The sequence below is a fragment of the Schistocerca piceifrons genome, chromosome X, assembly GCF_021461385.2.
Source record: "Schistocerca piceifrons isolate TAMUIC-IGC-003096 chromosome X, iqSchPice1.1, whole genome shotgun sequence".
Taxonomy (NCBI): domain Eukaryota; kingdom Metazoa; phylum Arthropoda; class Insecta; order Orthoptera; family Acrididae; genus Schistocerca; species Schistocerca piceifrons.
The window spans coordinates 922140559-922155332 of NC_060149.1; the positions used below are offsets into that span (position 1 = coordinate 922140559).

Below are 14774 nucleotides of genomic sequence, written 5' to 3' on the forward strand. Positions count from 1 at the left end.
AAAAAAAAAAAAAGGCAATTAGAACCATTTTAAGAAGAAAGACCTCTGAAACGTGCAGAAACTGTTTCGAGAAGTTAGGTATCTTAATTTTTTCATCGTTGTATATATACAAAACGATAATGTACATCACAAAAGGTAGTGAGGACTGGGTTACAAATGCTAGTGTACACACCCACAATACAAGAATGAAGTACGGAGCATACCCCATTGACTGGCAATGCTAGAAAAAGGACCCCAGTACTCTGGTGTCAAGACTACTAAGAAGTCTGCCTAAAAACCTGCAAGATAGTGTATTTGACAATGACTTTCCAAAGATACTTAGACTATCTCATTGAAAAAGTTTTAGAGTGTTGCAGAATACTTATGCAATTAAATTTGAATATATTGTTATTCATTATCAGTGATGTAAAAATGTAAGCTAAAGGGGTAGAAAAAAAGTGATAATGAATGTTACTACTTTGACATGCCCTATATTACACATACATATACTGTTCACAGCATAATCTTACAGGATCAAATAAAATTCAGTTCAATTCCGTGGCTGCCTGCCATGTTTCCTTCAGGCATTTTTACAAGATTGTGTTTTCAAGATGCGTGTGGGTTCTGCCTTGTCAGACACCATTTATCCAGGAAAAGGGTGTACCTCAGCGTTCGTCCTGAGTCGTTGTCTTTGCTGTAGCCATTGCCATTAACCCGATCGTGGCCTGTCTCCCACCGGGCATTTCTGGCTCCCTTTTTGTTGATGATTTTACCATCTAATGCAGTTCCTCATCGACCTGTCTCACTGAGTGGTGCCTTCAGCGATGTCTTTTCATCCATCATTTCATTATCCATTAGCTTACACCAAATGGAAAGAGGCTCATGCTTTCCATTTTTGGGCGGCTGTGATGAGTGTAATTTTATGATGATTTTATGCAAAGGAGTTCTAACTGCTCTGTTCGGTGCATTCTTCAACCACCTGTACCTGTTCATGCAATGAAAACTTTTTGAGGTTCCTTGTATGGGTTCCATGTCTAGCTCTTCATCAGATGATGAAACTCCTGAAACATCAATTTCTGAATGACTGTTGTAATAAATTTTTTTTTTTTTTGAGCATTCTGGGATGTCTCCTCTACAATACTAAAGTCTGAATCAGTGTTTTGTCCAACCAACTCTGCACTACCGATTCAAAATTTCCATCAATAACACATACCTGTTTATTGGTATATGTCGTTGATCCACCTTGAACCTTTTATTATCAGACGATCCGGCTGCTTCCAATGTTTTATCTGTACAATCTAAAGCAGAATAACAAAATAACCTCTTTATTGTAAATAATGACACTAACTCTGAGGTGCGGTCTGAGAGACTGCAGTCAACATTTAATTAGTTCTAACTCACCTATCTATGGAACAACTGGTTCACTCACAACTATGTTATTCTGCTTGCACTTTTCAGAAGCTACTGAAAGGGTGGGGGGAAACTGAGCGAGAGAAAGTAATGTAATCACGTGATGGAACATATGCGTGGTCTCACAGACTGCACCTCAGCAGTTAAAGGTTAAATACAACTCCTGCTCAGCAGAAAACTATCAGGTATTTCCAATCCACCACTCTTACCCTAAATGCATGCAGCATACTGTCCTGGCTTGGAGGTCTGATGTTGATATACCTCTAAGAAATCCTTATCAAGCTTGGAACCTGTAGTAAAGATACACACTGGTGGCTGTTCTAGGATTTCTATCAGGGTGACTCCTATGGTGATGGGAATGTTGGCTTTCCTCATTTTAAAAGAAACCAGCAGTGGTTACGCCACCATGGACCAAAACAATACATTTACATAATTTTTCATAGGTTCACGTAAACTGCAAACATTGTGAACACAAACTATGCTACAAAGCGAGCTGGTGCAGTGGTTGGCACACTGGACTTCTTAGCACATTGGACTCGCATTTGGGAGGACTACGGTTCAAACCCACATCCAGCCATCCTGATTTAGGTTTTCCGTTATTTCCCTAAATCGCTTCAGGCAAATTTCGGGATGGTTCCTGTGAAAGGGCACAGCAGACTTCCTTCCCTAAACCGATGGGACCAATGACCTCCTGTTTGGTCCCCTCCCCCAAATCAACCAACCAACCAACCAACCAGCAAACTATGCTATACTTTAAACTGGAATTAAACTAGCATGTCAGTAGCATTGCATAATAAAAGGACACTAAAAATTCTCTAATATATGAATCCTTTTCAAAAAATGTCAGATACACTGCTGTGAACTTCACCAAATTTACCAAATGTGACAACAGTGTAAAACTTGAACACAGTTTATGCTCTGTGTTGTAGCTGTTACTCAACAATTTTGCTACCATGATCTGCAGTGCCTTGGTAAAGTATAGTTAAATTTTGAAGTTAATAGCCAATTTGATTTCATAGTTACAGCAGAAAAAATGCTGAAATATGTCGAGAGTCATGACAAAAAAAAAACACTTTTTTTTTTTTTTTTAAAAAAGTTGTGCTGACTCAGTTTCACTTCTTACTCATCAGGACTTCTGATATTAACTTCCCAGAGAGTACTAAACAACTGTAGAACGTAATAAAATGTCAGATTTGAGTACCAGTGAAATATGGGTGCATTTTCAATGCGTTTCAGCTTTGACATCATTTTTGGGACTTTTATGCTGTCACTGCAGTGCTAAATATAGTTTTTCAAGGTACTTATAACATAGTATTTCTAATGAAAATGGTTTAAGAGTTTGCAGAAGACTTTTGTGAAAGTGGGCTAAAAAACACGTTTTTGACATTTTTACAAAAATCTTCAGTTTTGCCCTCAGTTTGTAAGCTATGGAAAACTGGCACACACATCAAATTTTATATTCTGAAACCTTGTATTGGTAAGTTATTACATACAAGATTCCAGGTTTATCAAGCAATCTTTTTTAAAAAATTATTATTTTGCTCACAAGTGTGTGCAGAAAGTTGTAAAAAATGGCCAAGTTTATTTTCTTTAAAAAAAAATATTGCCATAGCTATTATGTCTCAAAGGTGTCAAAAACTCTGGGTGCATTCTTGAAAGCTGCGCCATGGGGGTCAAACAAATGATTATATCTCGAAGTACTGAATTGATGATAGTGAAACTTTACTGATGTTTATTGGGAACATGGTTTTGTTCACACACAACTTTGCCAAAATCCATGATGGTCATGTGAGAACCTCTGGACCACATTAGCATGGAATATCTCTGCGCTAAATGTAGCAAATGACTATCCTGGAACCTGAGGCACTGTACCCTGGCCGATTGGCGGGTTGTCCATCTAATAGCTTCCAGGGGCAGGAAAGATTAGATTTTCTGTCTTTCATGTGATTACTGACCGAATTAAAAAAATTAAAATGCTGTCATAATCTGCTCATTAAGAAGTATAGTCCTTGTTAAAACATTTCAGTAGAAAAGGACTAAAGATAGAAAGTATCGGTTTGTCTTGAGGCAGGGTAACTAATGGCTTGCAAATACCTGGACTTCATTAATTCAGTATTGAAGAATAAGAGCACTTAGTGACTTAAAACAAACTTTATACATAATTTCTAACCTTTTGTACAGTTTTCTCACTTACATGAATAAAGCAAATGTTTCACATAGTAACTCATTTGTGATCAGACATTTGAAGCTGTTTTATATACAAGAGTCTGACTCTAAAGAATCGTCAGTTTACTCGTAACATCTTACACAAGAAATGCATACAAACAGAATACACACAAACCACGATAGAATGTGCTGTAGTGCCAGTTGGAAAACTGATTTTTATTGATAATATCCAGCAGTTGTTGCATCCTTCAGAGAATGGCCTCTTCCCCACCACAAGTGGTGCTTGCTCTTCATTTTAAAGACAGGCGTAATTGTTGTTCAGTTAGTTACTTTATTGACGCAAATTTTTTAATGTATTACTGTAAATGTGTTTTTCCCCCCCATAGGATGCAAATAGCAGCCAGCAAGATGTGATTGAACCACCCCCTAGGGAGGAACCTCATCTGGAGCCAGTTAATGGTGTAGTTCAGCCTCCCTTTTACCCACATCCAGACCGTCCAGGCCGTGTTACCAATCAACTTCAATTTCTTTTGAAAGCAGTGCTCAAGACAGTATGGAAACATCAATTTGCATGGCCATTTTATCAACCGGTGGATGCTAAGAAGCTCAATTTACCTGTAAGTACTCTGCAACATGAAGTTTTGCAGCTTTGATGATGTTTCGTATTGTTACAGTGTTTTATATTGTGTAGTATTTCAGTGTACTAAGTGGTTACACTCACAAATTTTCTGAAACTGTACAATACTATTATCAAGCTTGGCAGTTCCTGATCTCGTGTAGGAAAATTATGTGGTTCAGAAGTGTTCCATAGTTCTAATAAACATGTCATAAGGAACACTTATGATCATTGTTGTACACGACACAGAACTGGCAACACTGTTTCTTTGATGAGGTGTCCTTACCCGTGGGAATAAGTTTGTCGCTGAATAGAAGTCTGCTCGACCAGTCCTGCAGGCCACCCCGAGCAAAGAGTGTTTGCCCTGTAGCAAATTGTAACTGAAGGTCGTTTGCTGTTTCTCCCAAGCAATTTTTATCAAGGTTTCTCTTGATGATCGCAAATCAGCTCTGTAATTGTACAAACAAATTTTATTTCTACAATAGGGACACCTCTCAAAAATGTAAATAAATGTAATCAGTCAAAAGTAACACTTACACACATTGCTAACGAATTAAGCACTTGAAAGCGGGATTTATTGCAATAATAGTTTTTTGAGAAATTATTGGATTTATGCAGTTGCACAATTTACACACTCGTCGCCATCCATGGCATGTTTGCTCTATATTGTGCAGCTTGTTTGGTATGTAAAATGTAGGTACAAAAATCTCCTTATGTAGATATAACGCTGGATAGCTTCCAATTTCTTCTCAGCTTCTTAAAAATATAAGGGGTGATCAAAAATGTTCTGTTCAAATGCTGCACTTTCCAGAATCAGAATGCTAATCATGCAAGGTTGCTGTGAGCATTGAGGCAATCACCAGGTTGAAGATTCGTGTTTGGTAAAACACCTTGTCCTGCTGTGTGAGAGAGTCTGTAACTGTTTCACTTCACATCCTTGTCCAGCAGAAATTGTCAGTACTCCAAGGCCTTTTTTAAGGGACTGAAGATGTAATAATCACATGGGGAGAGTTCAAGACTCTAGGGCGGTGCTCTAGTGTCGCCCACTTGGGTTGACGTAACTTCCTGTGCTACAACATTTGCGATATGAGGACGTGCATTATCATGAAGCAGCAGCACTAATTGTTGTTGTTTTCGCGACATTTTGCCTTAATTTCATGCAATAATTTCTCCAGCGAGTTGTGCTGAACTCTTCCCCAGTAATGGCGACATCAGGTCCCTAGAGATCAATAATCAGTGGCCCTCAACAATCTAATAACAGAGTGAGCATCACTTTTATAGCAGATGGCTGGCTCTTGAACTTCTTGGGATGAGGGGACGATGGATGACACCATTGGATCATCAAAGCTCTCGACTGATTCCCAGTGGTGATACCAAATTTCGTCACCTACAGCAATGTGCTCAAGGACTGTGTTGCTTTAGCATTCAAATGTATCAGTTGCTTATGCAAACAGTCATTCAGTTTACAATCAGTACCCAATACAATCATAGTGGTTATATTTGTTTCCTGATTATCAGACGATAGCAAGAGTAAGTACGAATAAATTTATCAGAATGTAAGCCATCACCTGCGAGCTGCAGCGCTGTACTCACAGATAGCACAAGTGAACAGGCACCTCACTACTGTCTACCTTTTTTCATCTAGTGGCTCGTGTCCTACATTAAAACAAATATGTACAACAAAACACAGAGATTTCACTGCTTGAAATAATAGTTTCACTGATCAGTAACAAGTGTAGAAGGCTCATCACAACCACTAATAAAGTAAAAAATTGAACATGGCTCGTCTAGTGTATACAACTTGGGTATCTCTAAGTATCGTCTTGATGCTACAAACATAATCCTTTATTTTTGCACAGTGAGCATAAGGATGAGGTAAATTATGGTGACATTATATTTTTCACCTTGAGACTAAACAAGTTTAAGAAACGGTTTTCGCCTCCTGTGTGTTTCTGTGCACATTCTTGACCACAACCTCATTTTGTATGTCACTACAATCATTTGTAAATGAACGTCATTTAATCCGTGCACTGAACAACTGCATCTTCAAGAAAACTGTGAGGCTGTAAGCAACTTCAGTATATTATCACATTCTTCTGTCATAAACAGTATTCTTTTGCTCAGGTTTAATATGTTATGAGGGAAACCCAATAAGTAATACACACATTTTTTTTCTTGGTTACTTTTGTTTGAAAAAACTCAGAATTTGTTGTGGTTGTGACTATACACAGCCTTCAAAATGTCATCTGTAATGAAGGTGCATTTCAAGCGTAGACCTGCCATCGAGTTTCTTATGGCGGAAAACGAGAGCATCGCAGATAATCATAGGTACTTGCAGAAAGTCTGTTGGAGACCTGGCAGTGACTAAAAACCACGCTGAGTCATAGAGCGAACAGTCTGTCGTGACATCAAGGTCACACAAATCTGACGGATCTCCTGCATGCCGGTCAGCCCCGCACAGCTGTGATACGTGCTATGTTGACCGTATGGACATTCTAATTAAAGGTGATAGACGGATGATATTCAGGCGCTTCACTGCTCAACTGGATGTTCCTGTTGGTAGTGCTGACACACTCATCCACTGAAGAATGCACTCCATGGGAAGCAGTACGTGAACGATGGGGAGGTTATTGATGCAGCAAGATGTTGACACTGGCTTCAACCATGTAGGCATACAGACCCTTCCAGTAAGGTGGTGTATGGACACTGTATTGAAGAGAGATTATGCTGAAAACTAAGGTTTTGTAGCCAAAAGAGTGGGGAATAGTATGGAGTATTGGAATCCTAAAACCAACCTGCTTTCAGAAAAATAATTGTTGCATTACTTATTGAATACCCCTCATATTTCCTTCCAGTTTAAGGGAGTAGAGTGATAAAAGAAAGACAATGAAAAATATTAGCACAGTGTAACTAAGATTTATTTTGTTTCACACTTGAATAAACTATAAAGAAACTACCTAATTTTTAATACCTTAAATTTGGCGAGTTTTACGAAACTTGCCTTTCAGTATTGTTCTGCAACTGTAATACAGTTTGCATTTAGCACAAGATTTAAAATTCTTATGTTCTCCATATTTATCACTGAGCCAGTGAAATTTGTCAAGTCTGTATTTCATTTAGTTAAAGATCCTAAATATAATATTTCCTTATCAGTAAAATGCAAACCAGGATTCATATGCCTGTAAAACATTTCAGTACCATTTATTAACTCAGTAATAGGAGCTCTGAGCCCAGTTGAAGAATCTCACAAACTGACAGTTAAGTAACTTTTATGGAGAAAAAATAAATTGCTCTCCTCTTGAAGTTCATTACCACAAGTATTTCCTTATATCTCAAACAACCATACTTTTAGGTTCATTTTTGTACTAAGTAGCCAGAAAAATTTGCTATTGGGCTCCTCTCAGAAGAAAACTACTCTTCAGTATCAGTGGTACGCCTTTCTCAATCCACAGAGGAGGGATTTCCACGTTTCAAGAGCTCTCCAACAGCCAGGGTTCATAATCTTCCTTTTCTAACCCATAGTTATTCAGTACCAGCATATGATCAGTGTTACCCTTGCAGTTTGAAGTGCCAGGAGGTTTCATATGAGAGTTAATAGAGCTTGTGAGGAACAACTTGGTGTTCTTGCTGTTGGGTTCCATTTGTAGCCACCTTCGACGGTACACTCAAAATAAATTCTCTGGTGCGTCTTGATTCTATCTACCACTCGGCAAAACTTAACACTAACAATTTGTTTAAAAAAAAAAAAAAGCCTGTACTGCATGTTGATGGTGTGATTTTACCTGTCATTTTGTCAATTTCACATACTGCACATAAAACTTCTTTTGTCCTTTCACTTTTTTCCGTTACTACTAGGCATTGTTCTGATAATACACACCTATATGGGTTTGAGGTCATTGCTGTCCTGCAATTCAGAACATCAAACAATTCAACAATAATTTGAAAAAAATTGATTGCTCTTCTGCCATTCACTAGATAGAGAAGGCTTCATAAATTCCGTAAAACAATCTGTATTCTCTGCTATATCACTGTGCAATTCTTTAGTTGCTGTAAAAGTATTGTCAGTTAGAGAAACAGTGTGGCTGAAGACCTGAAGTGCCACTTTTACATTCATTTTGTGGACTTTGCTAACAGAGCTCTTTATATTCAAGCTTTTTAGGCTCTAAATATTTAGATTTCCTGCTTGTTACATAATTTAGTTTACATTCACAGCAAGAAACAATTTAGTTGTGAATGCAAAATCACAATGTTTTGCAAGCATTATCATAATATAAAAATGCAGTAAATGAAGTGGGCAAAAAGGAATACAAACATCTCAAAAATGAGATAGACAGGAAGTGCAAAATGGCTAAGCAGTGATGGCTAGAAGACAAATGCAAGGATGTAGAGGCGCATATCACTAGGGGTAAGATAAATACTGCCTACAGGAAAATTAAAAAGACCTTTGGAGAAAAGAGAACCACTTGCATGAATATCAAGAGCTCAGATGGAAACCCAGTTCTAAGCAAAGAAGGGAAAGCAGAAAGGTGGAAGTAATATGTAGAGGGTCTATACAAGGGTGATGTTTTTGAGGACAGTATTATAGAAATGGAAGAGAATGTAGATGAAGATGAAATAGGAGATATGATACTGCTTGAAGAGTTTGACAGAGCACTGAAAGACCTGAGTCAAAACAAGGCCCCCGGAGTAGACAATATTCCATTGGAACTACTGACGGTCGTGGGAGAGCCAGTCCTAATAAAACTCTACCATCTGGTGAGCAAGATGTATGAAACAGGCGAAATAACCTCAGACTTCAAGAAGAATATAATAATTCCAATCCCAAAGAAAGCAGGTGTTGACAGATGTGAAAATTACCGAACTATCAGCTTGATAAGTCACAGCTGCAAAATACTAACACTAATTCTTTACAGACGAATGGAAAAACTAGTAGAAGCCAACCTCGGGGAAGATCAGTTTGGATTCCGTAGAAATGTTGGAACACGTGAGGCAATACTGACCCTACGACTTATCTTAGAGAATAGATTAAGGAAAGGCGAACCTACGTTTCTAGGATTTGTAGACTTAGAGAAAGCTTTTGACAATGTTGACTGGAATACTCTCTTTCAAATTCTGAAGGTGGCAGTGGTAAAATACAGGGAGCGAAAGGCTATTTACAATTTGTACAGAAACCAGATGGCAGTTATAAGAATCGAGGGACATGAAAGGGAAGCAGTGGTTGGGAAGGGAGTGAGACAGGGTTGTTGCCTCTCCCCGATGTTATTCAATCTGTATATTGAGCAAGTAGTAAAGGAAACAAAAGAAAAATTACGAGTAGGAATTAAAATCTATGGAGAAGAAATAAAAACTTTCAGGTTCACCAATGATATTGTAATTCTGTCAGAGACAGCTAAGGACCTGGAAGAGCAGCTGAATGGAATGGACAGTGTCTTAAAAGGAGGATATAAGATGAACATCAACAAAAGCAAGATGATGATAATGGAATGGAGTCAAATCCGGTGATGCTGCGGGAATTAGATTAGGAAATGAGACACTTAAAGTAGTAAATGTGTTTCGCTATTTGGGGAGCAAAATAACTGATGATGGTAGAAGTAGACAGGATATAAAATATAAACTGGTGTTTCTGAAGAAGAGAAATTTGTTAACATGAAGTATAGATTTAAGTGTAAGGAAGCCGTTTCTGAAAGTATTTGTATGGAGTGTAGCCATGTATGGAAGTGAAACATGGACGATACATGGTTTGGACAAGAAGAGAATAGAAGCTTTCGAAATGTGGTGCTACAGAAGAATGCGGAAGATTAGATGGTGTAGATCACATAATTATTGAGGAGGTATTGAATAGAATTGGGGAGAAGAGTAGTTTGTGGCACAATTTGACTAGGAGAAGGGATCGGTTGGTGGGGCATATTATGAGGCATCAAAGGATCACCAATTTAGTATTGGAGGGCAGTGTGGAGGGTAAAAATCTTAGAGGGAGACCAAGAGATGAATACACTAAACAGGTTCAGAAGAATGTAGGTTGCAGTAAGTACTGGGAGATGATGATGTTTGCACAGGATAGAGTAGCATGGAGAGCTGCATCAAACCAGTCTCTGGACTGAAGACCACAGCAACAACAACATCATTATTATGATCTCATTCTGTGGTATTCCCTTCCATTCACTACTGAGTAAATGCCCATGGAAGAGACACAAAGTAATAGAAAAGGATGGCAGAGAGCGTGAATAAATTGCTCACTTAATCCTGGTTTACACTGGAACTGACACAAGGGAATGACCCCCCAGGGGGTCCACAACTCTTTTGTGGACACGTGCGTAGCGAGCACGGGACCCCGAGCTAATGTGGCCCTCCTTCCTTTCCGGGCTGCATACCTTCCCTTCCCTTTCTGCATCCCTCCCCGTCCCCCATCTTCTTCCCCCCCCCCCCCCATACCTCTGGCTCTTTCCTTCCCTTTCTCCCCCTCTGGGAGTATGGTTTGTGCCTACGTCCGGAGACGGACGCTTGAAACTGTTCCAAATTCCTTGCTTTTTAGACTTGCAAGTCCTCGTCCTTCCTCTGTCCTTCTCTTTCCCTTCCCTCTTCTCCTTGCCCTTTTCTCCGCTGCGGCGTTTGAGACCCCCTCTTCTTTCCTTTCCCTTTCTCTTTTTTCCTCCCTGTGCGTGTCTGAAGGCCGACCCACGCACTTCCATGCGTAGCTGGTGACGGGGTAACGCGTAATTCCCCGCCCCGGGTAGACAGGTAGGACACGTACGTACCCCCTGGTAACGGCCAGGCCCAGGGAGGGGTGATTACCCGAGCTGATACCTTCCGAAAGTGCCGATTGGTCCCTCCGTCCGTTTGTCGGGAGGAGTGACCTGAGGTGTGAACAATCACCTAAGGCGGGTGTGCCCTCGGTGAGGGCCCCCACAAGGGAGGAGCGCGCCATCGAAGACGCCGGTAATCATGGGGGATTCTTCCGCAATGGTTTCCTCACCTTCCACTATGTCTGCTCACAAACGTAAGTTCACTGAGTCTCAGCCACAGACGGTTCTTCCATCGTTGCCACAGTTCCTTGTTGTTTCTCGGTCTGACGAAGGTCACGACTTTTCCACGGTCAACCCTTTCATTATTCAGAAAGGTGTCGACGCAATTGCGGGTCCTGTAAAGTCTTGTTCCAGATTACGGAATGGCACCCTGTTGTTAGAAACACACAGTGCCCTCCAGGCTCAAAAATTGCTGCGTACTTCTCTGCTCCACACCTTCCCTGTCCGGGTGGAACCGCACCGTACCTTAAATTCCTCGCGTGGAGTCGTTCATACACGCTCCCTCGATGGATTGTCTGACGAAGAAATTCAGCACTACCTGTCTGACCAGGGCGTCACGGCTGTTCGTCGGGTTATGAAAAGGGTTGACCCGAACATCATTCCAACCCGCACTGTCTTCTTGACATTTGACAAAGTTCAACTCCCATCAAAAATCAAAGGAGGCTATGAGATAATTTCCGTTCGCCCTTATGTCCCAAACCCTACGCGTTGCTATCGATGTCAGCGGTTCAATCACACCAGCCAGTCCTGTTCCAATCCGGCCAAATGTGTTACGTGTGGCAAGGATGCCCATGAGGGTGCTTGTCCACCTCCATCCCCTCGCTGCATCAACTGTATGGGTGACCACGCTGCTTCCTCTCGAGATTGCCCCGTTTTTAAGGACGAAAAGCACATCCAAGAAATAAGAGTGAAGGAAAAGGTGTCGACCTTTGCTGCTCGAAAGTTACTCGCCAGTCGACAGCCCACCGTGCCTCAGAAAGGAAAATACAGCACTGTCCTTGCTTCTCCTCGGCCAACAAAGGAGGCGGCCACGCAGACTTGCGACCTCACATTTAGTACCACGGTCGTCAGATCGGCCAGCGCAAAGATCGCCCGTTCAACCTCACCACTTTCGCCTGCCCACTCTCTGGCTCACCCTTCGTCGGGTTCTGCTAAATCTCGAGCCCAAAAGTCAGACGCCAAGTCTTCGAAAAAAGAGCATTCTCGTGAAGAGTTTTTACGTACCGCAACTTCACAACCATCGGTTCCTCCTTCATCTAAACATCATACTTCCAAGAAGGCTACGAAGAAACCCAGTTCCTCTCCTTCTCCGCCAAGGCGTGTCCCATCTACAGCACCACCTGGCGGAAATCGCCCTCGGCCATCTTCTGTGTCGCCGAGGCGCACTGCTGGTGGCCGGTCAACTGGCCGATCGTTGGTGGCAGGAGCTGCTCCTGACCAACCTATGGATCAGGATCTTCTGCCTTCGACTGAATGCCATTCCATGCTGCCGGTCGCAAGCTCTGAGCAGTCGTTGAGTTGACAGCACCCTTGGTCACGTTCCTCCATTTTCTGTTCACCCTATGTCCATTATCCACTGGAATATGCGCGGCATTCGCGCCAACCGGGATGAATTGTCGATCCTCTTACGATCCTACTCGCCGGTCATCTTCTGTCTTCAGGAAACAAAGCTGGGTCCCCATGACCGCTTTGTTCTCCCTCATTTTCAGTCCGTCCGATATGACCTCCCCTCTGTTGAAGGCACTCCAGCCCATGGAGGACTCATGATTCTGCTCCATGGTACTCTCCATTATCACCCAATCCCCTTAAACAGTTCCTTCCAAGCTGTCGCCGTCCGTCTTTCCCTTTCTGGATACACGTTCTCTCTTTGTACTGTATACATTCCATCATCCACACCAATGGCACGAGCTGATCTCCTTCATCTTCTTGATCAGCTTCCACCCCCCTATTTGCTGGTTGGGGACTTCAATTCCCACCACCCGCTTTGGGGATCTCCACATCCTTGTCCACGTGGCTCACTATTGCTAGACGTCTTCCACCAAGCGTATCTAGTCTGCCTTAACACTGGGGTCCCCACATTTTTGTCTGCCTCCACGGCAAATTTATCTCATTTGGACCTTGCGGTCGGTACTGTTCTGCTAGCTCGGCGCTTCGAATGGTTCGCCCTTGATGATACACACTCGAGTGACCACTTTCCATGTGTTCTTAGACTGCAGCCTCAACTGCCATATATGCGCTCGCGATGCTGGAAGTTTGCCCAAGCCGATTGGACACTTTTTTCGTCTCTAGCGACATTCGATGACCGTCACTTTCCTAGCGTCGACGATGAGGTCACACATATTACAAACGTTATTCTTACAGCTGCGGAACGTTCAATACCACGCACCTCCGAATTGCCCCGGCGCCCCCCAGTTCCTTGGTGGAACGAGGCATGCCGTGACGCAATACGTGAGCGGCGACGTGCTCTTCGCATTTTCCGTCACCATCCAACTTTGGCCAACTGTATCCGATATAAGCAGCTCCGTGCGCGATGCCGTCGCGTCATCCGCGATAGCAAGAAGGCAAGCTGGAAATTCTTTATTAGCTCATTTAACACCTTCACTCCCTCCTCGGAAGTTTGGAGTCGGCTTCGACGGTTCTCCGGCGCGCCTAGTTTCTCCCCGGTCTCTGGGCTCACTGTCGCGCATGATACCTTAGTGGACCCCGTCGCAATTTCTAACTCATTGGGTCAGCACTTTGCTGAGATTTCGAGCTCTTCAAATTACCCGCCAGCGTTTCTCCCGAAGAAACGTGCAGCGGAAGTGCGACATCTTGCTTTCTCCTCTCAAAATCACGAAAGCTACAATACTGTTTTCTCCATGCGGGAACTCCGACATGCCCTCTCTTCTTCTCACTCCTCCGCCCCAGGACCGGATGGTATCCATGACCTGGAAAGGACAAACATCTCCCCTCAAGCTATCGCCCCATTTCTCTCACGAGTAGTGTCTGTAAGGTTTTGGAGCGTATGGTGAATTACCGTTTAGCTTGGTGGCTGGAATCCCGCAGTCTTTTAACACCAGCCCAATGCGGATTCCGAAAGCATCGTTCTGCCGTTGACCATCTTGTTGCTCTCTCCACTTATATCATGAACAATTTTCTCCGGAAACGCCAAACGGTAGCAATATTTTTTGATCTGGAGAGAGCATACGATACCTGGTGGAGGACAGGCATCCTCCGCACACTGTTCTCTTGGGGCTTTCGAGGCCGGCTGCCCCTTTTTCTTCGCGAATTTATGGCAGAGCGCACATTTAGGGTGCGGGTGAACACAACTCTCTCCCGTACTTTCTCCCAAGAAAACGGGGTACCCCAGGGCTCCGTGCTGAGTGTTGTACTGTTTGGCATCGCCATTAATCCAATTATGGATTGTCTCCTTCCTGATGTCTCGGGCTCCCTCTTTGTGGACGATTTTGCGATCTACTACAGCTCTCAACGGACAAGCCTTATTGAACGACGTCTTCAAGGATGTCTCGATCGCCTCCACTCGTGGAGCATCGAAACCGGCTTCCGTTTCTCACCCAGTAAGACCGTTTGTGTTAATTTTTGGCGACGTAAGGAGTTTCTTCCGCCCTCCTTACATCTAGGTCCTGTCAACCTTCCGTTTTCCGACGTCGCTAAATTCTTGGGTCTTATGTTTGACAGAAAACTGTGCTGGTCCTCCCACGTTTCCTATCTTTCGGCTTGCTGTCTATGTTCCCTTAACACCCTCCGTGTCCTGAATGGCACCTCTTGGGGAGCGGACCGAGTGGTCCTTCTCCGCCTCT

The 14774-nt window shown here is 42.6% G+C and overlaps 1 protein-coding gene across 3 annotated transcripts in view; it reads left to right on the forward strand.

The window, feature by feature from the left end:
- LOC124723157 (homeotic protein female sterile) overlaps positions 1–14774 on the forward strand; it is a 263408-nt gene that overhangs the window by 43548 nt on the left and 205086 nt on the right. For all 3 annotated transcript variants that reach the window (XM_047248347.1, XM_047248348.1, XM_047248349.1), the window contains exon 4: positions 3942–4172. In XM_047248347.1, the coding sequence (XP_047104303.1) occupies positions 3942–4172 (231 nt within the window). The remainder of the gene's footprint in view (positions 1–3941; positions 4173–14774) is intronic.